General features: G+C 38.7%; 1 protein-coding gene across 3 annotated transcripts in view; it reads left to right on the forward strand.

Moving 5' to 3' along the window:
• The window catches only part of SSH2 (slingshot protein phosphatase 2), a 258,906-nt gene that overhangs the window by 151,130 nt on the left and 86,997 nt on the right, over nt 1–20,779 (forward strand). Inside the window, exon 1 of one of the 3 annotated variants that reach the window (XM_044248232.1) lies at nt 4,048–4,259. The exons of the other annotated variants lie outside the window; for them this stretch is intronic. Within the exon in view, the coding sequence (XP_044104167.1) occupies nt 4,132–4,259 (128 nt within the window). The 5' untranslated portion in view covers nt 4,048–4,131. Of the gene's footprint in view, nt 1–4,047; nt 4,260–20,779 lie in introns of those variants that run through there. 3 annotated transcript variants of the gene reach the window in all.

Genomic DNA, 20,779 nt, shown 5'->3' on the forward strand with positions numbered 1-20,779 from the left:
TCAGCAGCAAAAACATGCCCACTTCCTTCATATTTAAGGGCACTTTCCTGTCTGTCCTGGAATTCCAGTTGTTCAGCAAGTAAGTCCCTGGTTTACAGCGTTCACACCTTAAGGAGAGGCATGAAGACATAGTGATGGATGCACGTTATGGATACAAGGGACATCTATTAAAAGCATCTAATTTTTTTTAATTTTTTTTATTATTTTATAAACATATAATGTATTATTAGCCCCAGGGGTACAGGTCTGTGAATCGCCAGGTTTACACATGTCACAGCACTCACCATAGCACATATCCTCCCCAATGTCCATAACCCCACCACCCTCTCCCTAACCCCCCATCACCCTCAGTTAGTTTTGTGACAGTAAGTGTCTCTTATGGTTTGTCTCCCTCCTGATCCCATCTTGTTTCATTTATTCTTTTCCTACCCCCCAAACCCTCCACGTTGCATCTCTACTTCCTCATATCAGGGAGATCTTATGATAGTTGTCGTTCTCTGATTGACTTATTTTGCTAAGCATAATACCCTCTAGTTCCATCCATGTCATCGCAAATGGCAAGATTTCATTTCTTTTGATGGCTGCATAGTATTCCGTTGTATATATATATACCACATCTTCTTTATCCATTCATCTCTTGATGGACATCTAGGTTCTTTCCATAGTTTGGCTATTGTGGACATTGCTGCTATAAACATTCAGGTGCACGTGCCCCTTTGGTCACTACGTTTGTATCTTTAGGGTAAATACCCAGTAGTGCAATTAAAAGCATCTAATATTTTTAACATATAATTCTATAAAAACTTAATTTGGTCATAGCTAATGCTGTGAAGAGCCAAAATAACATTTTAAATATTCATATTTCTGGGGTGCGTGGGTAGCTCAGGGGGTTAAAGCCTCTGACTTCGGCTCGGGTCATGGTCCCAGGGTCCTGGGATGGAGCCCCGCACTGGGCTCTCAGCTCAGCGGGAAGCCTGCTTCCTCCTCTATCTGTCTCTGCCTGCCTCTCTGCCTACTTGTGATCTCTGTCTGTCAAATAAGTAAATAAAATCTAAAAAAACAAAATCTTTAAAAAAATAAAATATTCATATTTCTGAGCCTTGAAATGGTCATTAAATGACATGATAAAATGTATTTTAAATCTTCTAACTCAAGCAAGAGTATGAAGATACGCAGCAATTTTTCTTCGGGGCCTTTGTGCAGATTTTTTAAAACCCCTTCTGACTTCATGTGGAGTAGAAAAATAGCTTCGTTTATTTCATGTTGCTCAGTCTAATTTGGAATCATTTTTGAATTCCTAGATGCTTGGGTACAGAGAGTTTGCTCCCTAGAGCCTTGTTTCCTGACAGTGGAGAGTAAAGGATTAAATTGAGCTGAAACTAAATTGATTGACATTTTGACACTCTGCAGATCATGAAAAGAAAGGGAATTTGTTCAGCTTTTTAAGACAGTAGCAGAAAGAACTGTTCCCTTAAAAGTACCCCAGTTTGCAAAGATGATTTAGTTTTTTTCTTAAAAAAAAAAAAATATGAGGCACGTTCTAGCACTTTCCCAATTTCCTATCTTACAGTTGAAAGCGAGAATTTAACTTTGAAAGCTTTTGAAAAGGCCTGGATGGGGTGTTAAAATAGACTCCGCTGAACAGGCACTGGCAGAGGTCTTTTGAGGGGAAACAAAAGACTATGCACTTCTGGGGTGTCACTATAGGAACCTATCTATAAAAGACAAATATACATATTTATGAAATCCTTATCTTTAACGTTTTGTAAATGCCAGAGATATTAAGTACGAATTGAGTAAGATACATTTCCTGCTGACTTCTTTTTCAGACAGATATAGATGATTATTACCATTCCATCATTTTCATAAACAGCATCATTTAGTACTGACTTCAATAAAATCCCATCTCTGCTGTCATGAAAGGAACTGGACTCACCTTAACAGTGCTCTTCTAAACAGCCTGCTGCCTTTTTTTTGATCATTGCCTGGAGGCTGTAATAAATTACAGCCTGGAAGAAGTTTCAAACTGGCAAGTTTGCCAGATATTTAAAGCAATTTATTTTGGGGTGTATCAGCAGATTTTTTCTTACACTGCCATTTGGGTGCCTGCTGACACAGCCTGAATAAATCTTTCCTTACTAGAGATGGATGAAGATGATGATGCACTGGACTCCAGACCTTTCATTAACTCTTCACTTGCCAATGGTTCTTTCCTGTTACCAGATCTGTAGGAAACTTAGATCCCTATTTCCAGCATGAGTTTGCAATATTTCAGATCTCTCAGTGCCTTGACAACAACTTTAAGTTTTATGGAATGATAAACTAACAAAAGAGTTTCTGGTTCTAGGCATAAAATGTATAATTTAGATTGATTATTTCATTTCTAGTATTTAGAAAATTGCCAAATTTCCCAAAAGGAAAAGAGATCTGAAAATTTATATAAAACAAAGACTTGTTTCTTCTTGATTCTAGCATATGTTGAGTCTTAAAGTGACTTGTTTCTAATTTTAGTCTCTTGTCTTATAATAGGATAGTGAAGTCATTTTTAAAAATTATTACTAATTCTGGCTCTAGGTCCAAAGACAGTTATTGATATATAATTTAGTCAGGTATTCAGAAAACCATAAAATGCACATGCCTAAAAATTTTTGGTCTGATGAGACTGGAAGGGCAAGAGATGAGGGAACCGACTTTTACTGAGTACCTGCAGCATGCCAACCCGTTTTGTAGCCACTGTATAGGATGCAGGAGAGACAGAAGAGATTTTCATTTTATGGAGAGCGAGTTCCTGGTCAGGTGAAAGGCATTGCTCAGTGAGTTGTTAGGAACATGATAAAGCTTAATCTCATGAAAGTATCAGGGTATAGGGCCTGGTAGGAAAAGCCCCACCTAAAACAGAAGTCATAAAACTGGGGTTCATATCTAGTGATGTCACTTACAAGTGAGGTCATCTGGCTGGACCCTGGATATTTATTTCTACATCTGTAAAGTGCGGATATACTCTCTAGCCTGTCTCTCTCTCCTAGATCATTTGACACAATAATAATCAACCATGGCCGTACATTGCAGTCACCCAGGGAACTTTGAAAAATATTTATGTCTAAGATCTCAAACTCAAGAGATTCTGATTTGATTGGTCTGGGATGCAGCCAGGCATTGGGGTGTTTAAAATCCCCGCAAGTGATTCCTATGTGTAGCTAAGGCTGTGAATCCTTGGTTTGGAGAATCGTTGGGAAAGTCCTTTATAAATTTATTTACAAGGGTCAGTAGATGTTATGAACAATGTAAATAGGATTTTTCCCCATCATAACTTAAGCTGTTTTGCTTCAAAAAACAAAACAAAACCAGAGACCCCGTCGGTGGCTCTTTGAGTTAAGCCTCCCACTCTTGATTTTGGAGCAGATCATGATCTCAGGGTCGTGAGATGAGCCCTGAATCCGGCTCCCCACTGGGGTGGAGCTTGCTTGGGATTCTCTCTCATTCTTCTCCTCCCACCCCCTCTTTTATAAAAACAAAACAAAACGAAAAAAAAGCTTATCTCTGAATTTGCCTGGCCTTAGTACATTGAAAACCGTTGGTAAGTATTCGTTACATTTGTGAATCAACGGCCTTTGGAAGTTTTAAGAACACTTGAAAAATGGGGTTTCAATGTGTAGAGTCGTTCAAGAAGCAGGACCTTACCGAAACAGTCCCAAGAAACGCTGGCCTTTCTTGCCCACTCCAGGCTCGCTTCAGTACTTCACGCGAGCCGCAACGTCTTGGTGCCCACCCTTCCCCACAAACGGAGGTGCACGCAGCGGTATCCGGTGGGTGCCCTGAGCTTGGGGGCGGAGCACCCAAAGGGCCGACCCTTTGGGCTCCTGCGACTCTCCCCGCCCTCTGGGCCGGCCCGCCGCAGCGCCCCGCCCCGGACGCGGGTTGGGGCAGGCTGCTGGCGGCGCCCAGCCTCCGAGACTCCAAAGCCGAGCCCTAGGGCTGCGGCGACTGCCGCCGCGCGACCCGGAGGGCCCAGTTTGGACGCGGGGAGCCTGGGCTGCCCGCGCCTCTGGCCCGACGGAGCCCAGCGCGAGCGTCTTTTGCTGGAGCCAGGCGGGGGCCAGGATGCGGAGCTGTGCGCCTTGAGCTGGCTCCATGACCCTGAGCACGTTGGCCCGCGAGAGGAAGGCGTCCCCCGCCTGCACCTGCAGCCTCGGTGGCCCCGACATGATCCCTTACTTCTCCGCCAACGCGGTCATCTCGCAGAATGCCATCAACCAGCTGTGAGTGCGCCGCGCGCCCTCCCGCCCTCCACTAAAGCTGGGAAAGTTTGCTTTTCAGCAGCCGCTTTCCCCAGCATCCTGGGGAGCAAGCAAACAAGCGAGGACGAAATCGCACCCTGCGGGCTTAGCGGTTTCGAAGTGTCCGGGGGTATAGTGGGGGTGGAGGTGTGGGGTAATTCTTGGAGGCAGAACGTGTCCCGGGGGGTTGGGCGGATTAAAGAACCATTTGCGAGAATTTCTGGTAAACTTTTTGAGGGAATCTGAAAGCATAGTCGTCCCTGGGAAGTTGTCTGTGGTGACCGAGTGACAGTCGAGCTGGAGACTCCAGGGGTGGAGGGCCGTCTGTAGTTCCTGAAACGCCGCCCGGAAACGCTTGGACTCCCATTCGGGACCTGGTGTGAGCAAGCTCCCGTGTTTGTTGTTTGGGGGTTTTTTTGTCGTTGTTTGAAATAAGTTTGCGTGTGACTGTAGGTTTCTGTTGCAAGCCGCTAACACAAAGGAAGTCTGTCCATTCTTCACTCCCGCTGGTTGTAGTCTGGAATTATTTCAGAAAATTGGATTTCAGGGGCACCTGGGTGGCTCAGTGGGTTAAGCCGCTGCCTTCGGCTCAGGTCATGATCTCAGGGTCCTGGGATCGAGCCCCACATCGGGCGCTCTGCTCAGCAGGGAGCCTGCTTCCTCCTCTCTCTCTGCCTGCCTCTCTGCCTGCTTGTGATCTCTGTTTGTCAAATAAATAAATAAAATCTTTTAAAAAAAAAAAAGAAAGAAAGAAAAGAAAATTGGATTTCAGTAGTTTGGCTGTTTTACTTTTAGTCTACCCCTGTTGTAGTACAAGTCTGCTTGCACGCCTTCATTCACGAAAGTGGAAGATTCAATGCATCTTTAAATCGTCGCTGTTTTTGATGTCTCGTGGAGTTGTTGTCCTTCCCTTCCACTATGGTTTAGCTATTTTTGAGAAGTATGTGCTGAAGCTTGTGATTAATCTCGCCTCACTGTTATAAAGCGCAAAGTAGAGGAACTTCCATCTATTCAAGATGCATCCTTAAACCAGTGGAGTGGTTTAGGGTTACTTTAGGTAGCAGCAGTTTGGTCTTTGTAATGTATTAGTACTCACTCCCGAGTGGCTCCTGGAAAGTCAGCTACTGAGGTTTTCCCAGATTACCCGTACTTAAGCAGCGCTTCTCGGTCCTTCCCAGGTCAACCCTGAAAAAAACTTTTTTTTAATGTCCAACAACAGAAACTTTCTATTATCTCTTATTAAAGGTGTCAAGATTATCATGTTAAGTGATTTACAAATAACCTTACATCTAATTTATTGTTTTAATTAATGGTTTGCTCTTCCACCAAATCAAATTAAATTCACTTGTTTGAGCTTTTTTCCTTTGTGTTGATTCATGGTAGAGCTCCTACAAAAAATAGCCACACACAAAAAAGTGGTTTTATTCCTATGAATGTAAACTCCACAGAATTAAATCAGTCACTTACTTGCACTTTTTTTCTTTAAAAAAAAAAAAAAGGAGTAGAAGAGGAGGAAAGGAGGGAGTAATCTGAAACTGGATAACCAATATCAAAATAATAGTGTTAACAATAACTTTATAAACTAAAAAAAAAAAAACAAAAAACATAGTGGGAGCAACCCCCATGTCTATCAGTAGATAAATGGGTACAATAAAACAGTATGTGTAATACAACTGAGTATTAGTCAGCCTTAAAAAGGAAGGAAATCCTGACAAATGCTACAATAAGGATGAATTTTGAAGACATTATTCTAAGTGAAGTAAGTCAGTGACAAAAGACTAATATTGTGTGATTCCCCTTATATGAGGTACCTCAAGTAATACCCAGGAGTTGGGGTAGGGAGAATGAGAAGTTTGTGTTTAATAGATTGAATTTCATTTCAGAAAGAAGAAAAAGTTCTGAGGATGGCTGGTGATGAAGGTGGCACAACAACGTGACTATATTTAAAGGCTCCTTAAATTGGTTAAAATGGAAAATTTTATGTTGTGTATATTTAACTGTAATTTTAAAAAGGATTAAACAATTTAAAAGGCAGAGAGCTTCTAAGCTTTTGGGAGGAAAAGGAATTTCGAATTTTAGTTCCTAGTAGAATCACATTAAGCCCCAATTTCTTTACCTACTAATTACTGTCTTTGGGTAAATCATTTGATTTCAGTTTCTTCCACTATAAAATGAGATTCCTACCCCAGGGGATCATAAGAGATCATATGTGCCAGTAACACTTTGCAAACTGTAAATCCTTGCACAAAAAAATGAGTTAAGTGAAACTAAATAATAACTAATAGCTTCCATTTGTTGACTGATTGTCACCGTGCTAAGAGTTTAATGTATATTGTCTCATTTAATCATAACAGCAACTTTATGTTTATTTAGATGATGAAACTGAGACTTAGAGAAGTTAAGTAATTGCTTATGGCCATATAGCTAGTAAATGACAAAACTCTCCTTAAAAATCCAGATCTCTTTCCCACACTGGTGCTCTCAACCACTGTAAAAATTATATTCTTAGTAGTTGCAAGGCCACTTTTGAGACTTAATCTTAGGAAATGCCCTTGACTGCTGACATTTTCACTTAGTGAAAACCGTATTTGCTACACTAAGATTTGCTAAGGTAGACAGTCTTTTAAAGAATTTGCAGACTATTTCTCCTTCGTTTTTGTCTTTTGCCACTTATTTTTTTCTTACAAGAGATTTAATATCCAAATTTCACTTCTAAAATGTATCCATTAATATTAAGTTAGCCATCATTTTTATTTTGCATTTATAGTGTCACTGAGTTCATCATTATTTAAAAACCTTTAGGGATAATTCTGATAAAAATAAAACCCAAAATTTTGTTAAAACATGCATTTTGGGTACATAATGCAAAAGTTTTTAATTTAGGGTCCATGGTCACCCATAGTTTTATGGATTGGCTTTAGGAAGTCAGTAAACACCTTGAGATTGTATGAAAATGTTGTGCAGATAAATATATTTTTAAAACAAGATTCTGAAAGTAAGACGATCTTATAAAAAGTTAATCTCTTTCCTAAAAGGAAGTATTATTTCTAAGGCTTGCTACTGTAAAGCTCAACTGGTGTGAGCATATCCCCGTCATGCCAGATATATAAATAGCAGCAACTGGTGGGAGCAACTAAAAGATTTAAGATTTAGGATCCTAAGTGAAGACTGACTCAAAAAAAAATTTAAGTGGATGTTTGCAGAAGAGGGTACCTTGACACATGACTAGCCTTAACCAGATGTTTCTCTTGTCACTGCTGAGAACCCACTCATAAGAACTTATTTTATTCTCATTTGCTACCTCAGATTTGCTGTGGGCTTAGAAACCAAGTAACAAATCCTATGAGATCTCTGTCAAAGGAAAAAAGCTGGAGTTGTAGAGTAAGATCCTATGGAGAAAGTTCATGACCTTTAGAATGTGGTGTTTAGACACCTATTTGGTGATTTCACAGGCTCACTCTAATTTCTGGACTTTCAACTGCTTTATATATAGATGAAATTAGAGAATAGCGGGGTGTTCCTGTATTTTATTGGAGATTATATCATCATTATTAGATTATGGACTCCCTTTGTCATTGCATAAAACTCACCAAATATGGAGTTAATGTTGAAGTATCAATGAAGGACATTAAGAAGTGATTAAAGTCACTCCAGAAACTAAGAATAGTTACTGTCATAAATTTAAGTCCTACTAGAAAAAAATATGCGAGCAGCCCAGAGCATCATGTAAACAAATTTCAGGGGTCTTAGATCAGACTACTCAAATAATCATGAAAAGTTCCATACCCTTTAAGAATATATACACATACTTTCTAATAAAATAGAAATCAGAATTTCTGAAAAATGTGGCAGCCTGTCTTGTTTTTAGAGAGCCAGCATTCAGTCCCTGAGAAATGGCCGCTAAGCAAGGGGCCTTCTAGTGATTGGTATATGCCAAGCAGCTTATCAAATAGGTGGCTATTTTTGTGTCCTACAAAGTTCAGAGAAAGATCAAGAATTATTAGATAAAATGCTGGCATAGGCTACCATTAAAACAGTGTTCCCATTATGACAACCTCTTATCAGAAATCTTAGAATTTAAGTGCTTGGGCCATTGCTTGATTTGTTAAACAGGTTACGTTGAAGTTTTTATCCATGACCTAAAATACTTGTATTTATTACTGGATTTCATATAAGAGCTTGATTTCCTAGATTCATATCAAGGCTTTTTAAAGCTCAAGCTTAGCACCAAGAACATATCCAGATGATTATCCAAAACATAACTTTTTGTGAAACTGAAAGGTGGAAACTATTTTAATTTTTGTGTCAAGTAGTAGTATTACTAGTACTCTTTCCATTCTGCTCTGTAGTTATCCAAGTGACTTCATAAGTGCTCATTTTTGAACTTAAGCTTGTATTAGAGTCACGTAGACAACTTACTAAAACACAAACTGCTGCTGGGCACCTGGGTAGCTTGGTCGGTTAACCATCTGATTCTTGATTTCTGCTCAGGTCATGTTCTCAGAGTGGTGAAATCAAGCCCTATGTGGGCCTGGGCCTGGAGCTTGCTTAAGATTCTCTCTCTTACTCTTCCTCTGCTCTTCTCCACTCCCCCCCCCCAAAAAAAAAACAAAAAAACAAAAAAACCACAGATTGCTGCCCACACCCCCAGAGTTTCTGATTCAGTAGGTCTTGGGTGGGATGGATAATTTGCATTTCTAACAAATTCCTAGATGATGCTGGACCAGGAACTAACTACACTTTGAGAACCACATCCTTAAAGTATTCCTCTGAGGCAGATTGGGCAAGTCATCATCCCACATTTTGTGGAGTAATAAACTAACAAAATTGAAATGGTGAAGTGATTTTTTGCATAGCAGTTATGATTTGTTATTGGTAGAACTGAAACTAGAACCAGCATTTCCTGTCTCCACATACAGAGCTTCTGCAGTTCTACACTGTGCTGATATCTTCGTATACATGTAGGAACATTTCTTTAGATAAATTTCTAGCAGTGGAATTTCTGGGTCTGATGGTATGTATATGTTAAAAATTTGATGCATACTGCAAACTGCCTTCTAAAAAGGCTTTGCCAATTTGCTCTTAACAGCTCTAAGACTATACCTTCGCCAACCCTATAATATTAATAATAATATTAAATAGCAATTTTTTATTAAACTCCTACTGTGTACCAGGCATTATTTTGAATACTGTTCATATTGTCTAATTCTTTCTTCTTATGAGTTAGATACACTCAGTTACAGATGGGAGGCACAGAGATGTTGAGTAACTTGTCTAAGATAATACAACCAGGATGCAAGCACAAGCAGTTTGACTCCAGGACCTCTGCTCTTAAATATTTCTCTATTTACAAGGTTTAAGTATATTTTATATTTTTTATTAGTCTTTTTCATTTTCTTATTTATATGTTGGTACGTAGGACCATTTTTTTTCTGTTGGTATTCGTTTCTTTTTTATGTACTCTGTATGTCCTGAATATATGGCAAAATACTTTCTGCCAGCTTATTGTGTGTCTTTTAACTTTGCACCTCGTTGTAAAAGTTTTAATTTTTATGTAATAAAATCCTAGGACCCTGAGCCACCCAGGTGCCCCTATTTCTTTTTATATTTGCTTTTGTATCAGACCACCTTCCTGAACTCTTGCGTGATCCTAATATCCGGGAGATTTTTAAATTGATTTTCTTCACTTTTTTTGATAGATGATTATGTCACCTGTAAATGAGTTTTGCCTGAATGTTTATAAACTCATTGCTTTGGCTGGGGTCTAATGTAATGTTAAATAGTGGCAATACTTATGGTCTTATCTTGTTTTCCATTGTGCAAGGAATTTTTTTATGTTTTGTAAATAGGTGTATTGTGTGCTGTAGGTTCTGGCATAGACCATTTATCAAGTTGACAACATTTCCTACTGTAGTTGACCCTTGAACAACATGGGTTTTATCTATGTGGGTCCACTTATAAATGGTTTTTTTTTTTTCTAATAATCAGTACTTCAAATGTATTTTCTCTCCCTTAAGATTTTCTTAATAATTTCTTTTCTAGATTACTTTATTGTAAGAATACAGTATAATACATTTACAAAATATGTATTGGGGCATCTGGGTAGCTTCCTTGGTTAAGTGTCAGCCTTCGGCTCAGGTGGTGATCCTGGGGTGTGGGATAGAGCCCTACGTGGGGCTCCCTGCTCAATGGGGCATCTGGTTCTTCCTCTGCGCCTCTGTCCCCTTGTGCATTCTCTCACTCTCTCAAATAAATACATAAAATCTTTTAAAAATATATGTATTATCAACTGTTTGTTATTCGTAAGGCAGAATTCTGGTCAATAGTAGACTCCTAAGTTTTTGAAGAGTCAGAAGTTATTTGCAGATTTTTTACTTCCTAGGGGCTTGGTTCCCCTGACCCCTACACTGTTCAAGGGTCAACTGTATACCTAATCAAACATTTTTATGCATAGTTATTAAATTACATTAAATGCTTTTTGGGCGTCTATTGGAATGATTTAACTTTAAATCATCCTTACACACTGTTTGTGTTACTTGTTAACGGATTGCTGGATCTGATGTACTACTTATTATTTATTTATTTATTTATTTAGATTTTATTTATTTATTTGACTGAGACAGACACAGCAAGAGAGGGAACATAGGCAGGGAGAGTGGAAAAGGAGAAGCAGCTTCCCTCGGATCAGGGACCCTCAATGTGGGGCTTGATCTCAGGACCCTGGGATCATGACTTGAGCCAAAGACAGATGCTTAACAACTGAACCACCCAGGTGCCCCTGGTGTACTATTATTTAAGATTTTTGCTTTTGAGTATTTGTCGAATCTTACTCCAACTTATGTCTGATTTGTAGAATAATTTAGGTGTAGCCTTCCATGTTTTTCTAGATCTGAGACAGTTCTTTAGCAGAATATGTGTTTTAAAAGCTTGGAACCAAGAGGTCCTACCCCCAGTGTTACAATTTTATACATTTTTTTCCTTTGCCTTTCAAATTTTTAAATGTCTGTTCCCACTGAATAAGTGTAATTATTATCCATGACACTTTTTAAATCTAGATCTTTTCCTTTACCGAAATGGGCAAACATAATTGAAAGCAGGCATTTGTTTATGATTTAAGGTCTTCTCTTAGATGGGTAAGGAGACTAATACTAATATTTAAAAGAGAATTTAATTTAAAATTAAATTAAAAAGAGAATTTAATTTAAAATTAAAGAAAAATAAACACCTCATTAGGGTTTATTTATCACCTCATCTGATTCTTACATAGAGGAAATAGCCTTCAAAAGTAGAATGTCTTTTAAAAGATGATCAAATAAGTTTATATCAGTGAATCTTGTAGGTGTTAGGGCCTTCAAATATGAAGAGAATGTTAATGATCTGTTGCCAGAGTATAAAGGTACATTATGTTTTCATTATTGGTGATAACTTTATGTGGTTTTATCCACACTTGTATTTGTTTGGAGTCAGAGCAGTAATTGGCTTGGAGCCAAGGAGGGAAAAAAAGAACTCTCAACTTTGGCCTTATTGGAATGATGTTTAACCGAGTTAACTGAAGAGTAAATCTGTACAATGAAGATGAACAGGAATGGTGAAGTTGTGATATCTTCACGTCAGAATTTCTTTTTGATTAACCTAGAGTGGATTTTTTTCCCCTTAAATTACATTTTAGCTTGTGTGCTTATGTGTAATCACTCCTAAAATTGAGCAATTTCTTTAGACGAGTACTGAGAAACCACTGCCCAAAGCTAAATAATTAAGGATGTTTTCGTTCTCTGTTTCCAAGAGCTGTTGGACCTTGGAGTAATAGAGGGGTCCAAACTCTGCATATCATGTTGCTCACATCTCTTCTTGGGTGTCTCCCGTAAATGTGAGTCCTCTTAATTACCATATGTTAAACTGCCTTGGGGCTAAAGAACAGTGGTGTAGATGCTATCACATAATGTTTCTGAATTTCTAAGGTGAAAGAAAAATAATTGGTATCCTAACTACTTTAAGATAGGGCTAAAGTTAGCTTTGCATTGTTGAATGATGCAGGATGTTGCTGCCACTAATATAATTAGGTTTAACCTGAAGAAATGTGCTAAGAACATCAAGGCCTTTTAGGTGTTCCTGTGATTTGGAAAGGATGTAGCAAATGATTTATAAATAGATGGCCTGTGTTGCACACCAAAGGGCAAATTTGGGCTTACTTCCTTTTTTGCAGATTTGTACAAATTGAGCAACTCTTCTTTTCTGCATTAATCTGTTTTTAGAGGGGTGTGATCCCTCATTTAGTACCCTGAGGGTTTTGGCATTAGTTTTGTCTGTTAAAGCAAGAGATTCCAGAAGCTTGAATTACTCTCAAATAAAGAGAAACTTTTGTGTTAGCCTATTTTAGAGTGTTGTGGTTTTTTAAGTTGTAACAGTTTTTAGATGTGGAAGACTTAGAATTACAGTTGACCCCTGATGAGGTGGGGGTCAGGAGCCTTGACTCGCACCCACACAACCCCCCCGCCCCCACCATGCATAGAAAATCTGCATAATTTTTAACTTCCTCAGAATTTAACTAATAGTCTGCTACCAGAAGCCTTACTTATAACATAAGCAGCCAATTAACATCTATTTTGTATATGTATTATATACTATAGTCTTTTTTTTTTTTTTAAGATTTTATTTATTTACTTGAGAAACAGAGAGACAGAGAGAGAGAGAGGGCAGAGGGCAGAGGGAGAAACAGATGTCCCGCTGAGCAGGGAGCCTGACATGGAGCTCGATCCCAGGACCCTGAGATCATGACCTGAGCGGAAGGCAGATGCTTAACCATCTAAGCCACCCAGGATCCCTTATACTATAATCCTTTTATTTTTTTTTTAAGATTTTATTTATTTATTTGACAGACAGAGATCACAAGTAGGCAAGAGAGGCAGGCAGAGAGAGGAGTTAGCAGGCTCCCTGCAGAGCAGAGAGCCCAATGTGGGGCTCGATCCCAGGACCCTGGGATCATGACCTGAGCCGAAGGCAGAGGCTTTAACCCACTGAGTCACCCAGGCGCCCCTTTATACTATATCCTTATAATGATTTCTGACTTTTTCTATGCACATGATTCATTTGTGAATTTCTTCAAATTGTTACAGATTTCCAAAGTATTTTCCAATACATTTCATGAAAAAAATCTACATATAAGTAAACTCATGCAGTTCAAACCCATTTTGTTGAAGGAACAGTCACTTGTACTATATTTCTCCTAAGGTTAATATACCCAGTTTCCATAAGCACCAAAATATTTTCATTTTCTATTATTGTTCATTTTTAATTTTCTATTACTTTTTGTGAGGAGCTGTAGTTTGAAAAGTTGCAGCTTCTATAGGGGATGTGAAATTTTACTGGCGATGGATGAGCATCACAGAGGTGGGATTGGGTCCCACATCTGGTTCCCTGCTTAGCAGGAAGTCTGCTTCTCCCTCTCCCTCTGCCTGACACTCCACCTGCTTGTCAAATAAACAAATAAAAGCTTTAAAAAAAGGAAAAGAAAGAGAGCAAAGAAATAGACCTTAGTCCCATTCAGAGTTTCACCACCTATGAGCTGTGTTTGCTCATTAATAAAGGGGAATTTAGCATACCTGTTTGGATTAAATGTGATATTTGTGAAGTACTGCTAAAGCACTCGGTAAATGGTAGCTAATATTTTTGCTCTTTTGAAATAAGCTAAAATATAGGGGAAGGAATGAGAATATAGCGTGGTAAGCCAGCCTGATGGTAAAATTCTATCATTTCATGATTGTCATAATTGCACCTATTCTGGGCAAAGGGTGGGAGATTCAAAGAAACATAGATATTCTTGTGTTCTTGTAGTCAGGATGCTCAGTCTGTTGAAGATATAAGACAGGTCAATAAAAGGATAAATAAGAAAACAATTTAGTACATGCTAAGTGCCAGATGACTGGTGCAAACAGTGCTTTAAGTATTCAAAGGACAGAAAGGTATTGTAAATGAGCCAATTAGTAAGGCATTACAGAAGTAGGATTTGAGCTGTGATTCTGACCTTTATTTCTCCCTGTCTTAAATGTCTTGATTTGTATAAACAGAGATAAAGGGTACTTGAGTGGTGAGAGAAGAGGAAGACAGTTGTGGCAGATGTTATGGCCATATTACCAATAGTTAATTTTCAATGAGAGACTATTAATCATTTGCAGTAAAAAGGAGAATCCAGCAAGGCTTTTGTGTAGAATGACTGTGTTCTCTAGGGTATTGCTGTGAGCATATTTCTATATATCATGGGCAGAATTTATCAAGTTTTATCAAGTACCCACTGAGTATACAGTGCAGTAACTAACATTTGCAGACTTTACATAGCTTATTCAGGGAGGCTGCCAATTTTACAGCATTGTTAATGAGTCAGTACCAGTGGTTGAGAGCACAGTGTGAAATCCCCACCGGCAGCATAAGAATAGAAATCATTAAACTATCTGTTAGTGGGTTTATGGTTTAAAAAAGAGAGAGAGAGAGAAAAGAAAAAAGCATATTCAAGTAATTCAAAGCAAAAACCTCCTTCTCTGCTTCCTCCGGGTGCTTAGCTCTAGATATTATTACGTCAGCATCATGTGGTAGGCAATGTGGTTCCCATGGCACAGAGAGCTTGTAATATTTACAGTGGGGTGAGCTCTGACGGGTGGAGTGTGCTGATTACTATTTGTCCTTGTTCTTATTGGCTTGGTTACCCGTTTAATGGTCTGGTTGCCTATTAACGGCTGAACTTATTTAGCATTCTGTAAGCACTGGACAGGTCCTTAGTTTCTAACTCCAGCACGCATGGAAACCATGCAAGTGGACCTGGATCTTTTACACACATAGTAAGGCTACAATTATACATCAATTAATAAAGATCAAGAACTATATAAATGCTATGTCACAAAAAAAAAAAAATAAATGCTATGTCACACTAAGCCCAAATTATAGTTTACTGATATTGATTCAAAGAAGAGTAGCCGCAACCAAGTACTAAAACTTCTGCACATTGTTCCTTATACTCTAGTGCACTGAGAGAAGATGGCAGACAGAGAGCATGTAAGAGAAACTGCACGTTTATGTCCACTTAGTGAATCCAAGTAAATACATTTAAACCCAGAGTAATTTTTTTTCAAAATTAAAAAAATAATAAAGTGGGGTGCCTGGGTGGCTCAGTGGGTTAAAGCCTCTGCCTTCGGCTCAGGTCGTGATCTCGGGGTCCTGGGATCGGGCCCCACATTGGGCTCTCTGCTCAGCGGGGAGCCTGCTTCCTCCTCTCTCTCTCTGTCTACTTGAGATCAAATAAATAAATAAAATCTTTAAAAAATAATAATAATAATAAAGAAAAACTAAAGATTGTAGACTGGCTAGTTATCATCTCTCTTAACTTAAAGATGAAAAGCCATTGTTGTTTTAATCATACTTTTTTATTGCCTTCTTGGAAGTACTTGAGTATATCTGTTGAGAACCCACTTCAGTCCTATCCGTGAGTTGGGGCTTGTTCACTTCTGTGGCTCTTCGGCGCTCAGTCTCAAGTAACAATTCCCACACTACTGGAACTCTCTGTTTTGTTGCCATTCTGATGCCTGAAGAACTTCTCAATAAGACCATATGCCCTGTTTGTCAGAAAATGTTAATGTCCCAAGATGTTTATTATGCTTTAAAAAAAAGTAAGTAACATCTAGTCTCTTCCCCAATTAAAATCAAAATTAACAAATATTGAATACCAGTGCTGTTCTTTATGGCACTCTTACAAATCACTTTGTGGAAAATTTCCAAATGGAAAATCCCTTTTGCTTTAAAAACTTAGCTACCTGATACACATTAAAGTTGTTAATATCTCACGCTTTACCACCCACTCAACTTTAAAGCAAACTTGTCCTAGGTGAGTGATTTTATTTTTATTTTTATTTTTTTTTTAATTTATTTGACAGACAGAGATCACAAGCAGGCAGAGAGGGAGGCAGGGAGAGAGAGAAAGGAAGAAGCAGGCTCCCCACTGAGCTAAGAGCCCAATTCGGGGCTCCATCTCAGGACCCTGGGATCATGACCTGAGCTGAAGGCAGAGGCTTTAACCCACTGAGCCACCCAGGCACCCCAGTGATTTTTTTTTTTAATATGACTTGTCTTACTGATAATTTAAAACCAAGCAAAAAGAATTGGTTATTTTTCAATATTTGCAGATGAAGCACATTTATTATAGAAAAAAACAAAATACCGAGGCACTCCTTTTCCCAACAAAAAGCGTTATTCTCATTCTTATCTCGTATTTACTATTAACATGATCTAGGCTTTTTTTGTATATGTATATACACAAAATTTAAAAAATGGGACTGTCCTCTATCTACTGCTTGGTAATCTGATTTTTTCACTTAGCATATTGCAAACATCCTGCCATTGTCCTCAAATGCATTTCTTTCATATGCTTTTTAAGAATTGTGTTCCATAAAACTTCAAATTCTGTTGTATTGTTGCACATTTTGACTATGTCCAGTTTTTCACAGTTATAAACAAAACCTCAGTGAATGAAGATCCTGTGCCTAAATCTTTGCACATGTCCATAAAAGAAATACTCTAAAGCTCAACTCTGGGATTGCTAGGCCAAAGAGTATACCTAATTCTGGGGCTTTTGATAGATTGCTAGTTTGTTCACTAAAAATGTACCAGTCTCAATCCCACCAGCAATTTTAGTAATTCATTTTCATAGCACTCCTGAAATGATACAAAGTAAAATCAAGGTAAATGCAGTTATATTCTTTAATTCATCTGAACTGCTTAGAGAGCCAGAAAAATTGATCCTCGCATGTCTTTTCCTATCAGGGAACTATTTAATACCTATGCACTAATGGAAATGTCTTTAATTTGTGAACTATTTGAGGAAAACTAATAGATGAAATAATATTGATAAGTTAAGCTACGTTTTGAGATGTTGTTGAATATATCCGTAGTGTTTATGAATTTGCTTGCATCCCACTTTTTCATTTTATTCTAAAATCATCACCATTTTTTGACTTAGAGAATTTTAGACCCGAAAGGTAAATAAACAGACTTACCCTAGGGTTCTGCAGCAAATTAATTCAGATCTTGAGCAATATTTTGTGGTTTCTGTTTAGGAAATGTTAGGCAGCATTGAGTTTTCCCATAGAACCATCTTAACTAAGGATAGTGAAATTTAAAAAGATGATCAAATACATTAGTTTGTTAATGGTTCTAACTAATGAAGTTAGCTTTTCCTGGTCTGAACTATAGGAAGGAGTGGGTATATTTCTCCAAGTTGAGGAGGTTAACTTTTTCGGGGAATGTGTTGTTAAATTCTTGAAACAAAAGTTTCCATCTTTGAGACTATGTGAGTATTGAGTGTTAGAGAAGGGAGAAGGGTGTGTGTATTTCCTAAAGCTCTTAAAGCATCTTATTTTGAAATGTTAGTCACTGGCAGGTCTAAACAGTAACCAGAGTGGTCCTCTGGCCGACTTAAAAAGAAGAAAGATGGGAAGGAGAAGGGAGTGTTGGAGTGCAGATTCCAGTTGCACACTGGTTTCAGTAGTGGTGGTTGCCTGTCTCTATCTGAAATCCAGCTGCTTCCTTAATGAAGGTGTATGTTTTAATCACCGGGAGGTAAGAATGCTTTTAGGTGAAGTTTCACTTTTTGTAGTGGCAGCAGTCCTGGACATGCTGCTAGAACACAGAGGGTGACTTCAGTACCTTCTCTTCAGATTGTATCTCTGCCCGCAGCTCATCTCTTTTACATAGCCAGCTTTTGTTCATGGAGAGTGGACCTCTGTGGGTTGGCCTGTCCTACCACTGTCAGAGACCCAAGGTGACTGATAAGGAGTCCAAAGGTCGAAATGGACTCGTAGAGACTCAGTCTGGATTTCAGGGGAAAAGGCATGTTTTGGGCCAGCAGATACCAAAAACTGAATTGGGGCCTGGGAAATGTTCTGCTCATCAGCACTTCAGTCAAAGAAAAACCACCAACTGTCTCTGCAGTCAGCAGGAGCAGAAATAAACAATGTTATTTAAAGGGTGTGATTTAATTGAATTGGGTTGTGTTAGGGATTTCACTCCAGAGATGATTTCAGTGGCGATGTCACTTTGCTTACTGTGAGACAGCAGATATCAAATCAAAACCAAAGATAATCCACGATCATAGGATCTTTCATTGGGCTTCAGAATGGAAAGTCAGTTAAATTAGATTCTGGTATTTCATTTACTAGCATCACCTTTTGACCCACTATTATGATCACAAAGATAGAAGAAAGGCACGTGTCATTTGGATTTCTAATTGGAGTAATAGGGACTAATGCTTCTTTTTTTTTAAGATTTTATTTACTTGAGAGATGCACACATGCGCATGCTTGCTCACATGCATGATGGTGGGGGTGAGTAGAGGAAGATGGAGAGAGAGGGACTCTCCAGCTGGCTTCCCGATGAGCACCGATGAGCACCAAGCCCATGGCAGGGCTCCATCCCTTGATCCTGAGATCCTGACCCGAACGAAAATCAGGAGTCAGGTGCTCAACCAGCTGAGCCACCCAGGCGCCCCAGGGCTAATGCATTTAATTAAATTGGCTTTTAAGAAATATTTTGTTCACTTCAAAATTCAAGTATTACAAATGTGTGATCCACCAGCCTGTTTAAAGGTCTCCTTTTTAGTGACTGTCCTTTAAGTTAACAGGGGCTCCTATACACACAGTCATTGAGACTGTAAACTTGCCCTCTAGTCTAGTGGAAAAACTGTGAGCAAGACCAGCTAAGTAATTTTCAGGGCCTGGTGCAGAACAAAAATGTTCAGAAAGAATTAAGATTTTGAAGACCGCAGTAACAGAGCATTCAACCAAGTATAGGGCCTTTCCAAGTCGCCACCCTGTGCATCTGCACAGATCACACATTCATGAAGCTAGCCCTCCCTGTGGGATGTGAAATTAAATAGACCTGAAGTTGACGAAAACTTTCTTTTTTTTTTTTTAAAGTATTTTTTTTTAAGATTTTATTTATTTATTTGACAGAGAGAGATCACAAGTAGGCAGAGAGGCAGGCAGAGAGAGGGGAAGGGAAGCAGGCCCCTGCTGAGCAGAGAGCCCGATGCAGGACTCGATCCCAGGACCCTGAGATCATGACCTGAGCCAAAGGCAGCGGCTTAACCCACTGAGCCACCCAGGCGCCCCTGACAAAAACTTTCTACTTATTCAGTGTCTTTCTGAACCTCTGTTTTCTTTTCCCATTCCATATCTTCCTATTCTATCATTTGCTATTGTGTTCTGTCCGCTCACCAAAGTTGGACAACCTGCAGCAAGAATTGGAAGTATGTATACGGTCTGTAGTCTTTGTGAGAACATTCTTGAATAATATTACCTTCCCGTTGACTGGAGGAACAAACAAGATTAGGATTTTCTTTAAGGAATGACAATTAATTGATTTCAATAAAAACATACTGTGCATTTTATTTTTAGAGTGCTTTCACAATTAATGTAACATTTGAATCAAACAACTACACTTTTGAGGTAGTATTTGCCCCTCATTTTACTTTATTATTTTTTTTAAAGATTTTATTTATTTATTTGACAGACAGAGATCACAAGTAGGCAGAGAGGCAGGCAGAGAGAAAGTATGGAAGCAGGCTCCCTGCTGAGCAGAGAGCCTGATGCGGGGCTCTCTTCCAGGACCCTGGGATCATGGCCTGAGCTAGAAGTTAAGGGATTTTCTCAAGGTCAACCAGCTGTTAAGTGAAGCTCAAGTCCATCTGTTCTAATGCTATGCTTTCTCCTAACTTCTGCGTCTGCAATCCTCCAAGACCAAGGATAAGGTAGCTTGAGATAACTTGCTTTCTCAGGATTGATCTGTTTTACAGAATTCTCTGCCAATTTCACAAGAATAACTCCTGGGATGTAATTATGAATATTTGCAACAAGTTTTTACTTATGTTATTTTCTATAATCCTTGCAGTAACCCTGTGTAGTATTATTTTAGCATCTTTTTAAAGGAAGGAGATTGAGGTCCAAAGAGATTAAATGACTTGTTCAAGGTTCTATAACTAATAAGTTCAAGAGCAGTGACTGAAATCCAAGTCCTGTTACTTTATATCCCATGCTTTTTTACTGTGCTATGTTTGGCTCTAATTAATTTTAAACGTCTACTTAGTAAATATCTATTCATTCATTTATTGATCACCTACAATATTTTAGGCACTGGAAATGCATCAGTGATCCAAAAAGACCAAGTCTCAGCTCTTAGAATTTACATTCTATCATGTAAATAAATGTTATAAGTAATCAGCCGATGATACGGCTGTAAAGAGAGAGAACATAAAGCAAGACAAAAAGATGGAAAATAAACTGGGAGTAGGCAGTGCCATTTAAGAAAAAATGGTCAGGAACCTAATAAATTGTTGTTTGAGCCACAAATTGAAGTGTGGCTATTTGGTGGAAATGTATAAATCAATTTCTAGGTACAAAAAAAATAGCCTAAAAAATCCCCACTGCATCTATGGACATACTGGCAATAGGTGAGGATTGTTAACT

The sequence above is a fragment of the Neovison vison genome, chromosome 5, assembly GCF_020171115.1.
Source record: "Neovison vison isolate M4711 chromosome 5, ASM_NN_V1, whole genome shotgun sequence".
Taxonomy (NCBI): domain Eukaryota; kingdom Metazoa; phylum Chordata; class Mammalia; order Carnivora; family Mustelidae; genus Neogale; species Neogale vison.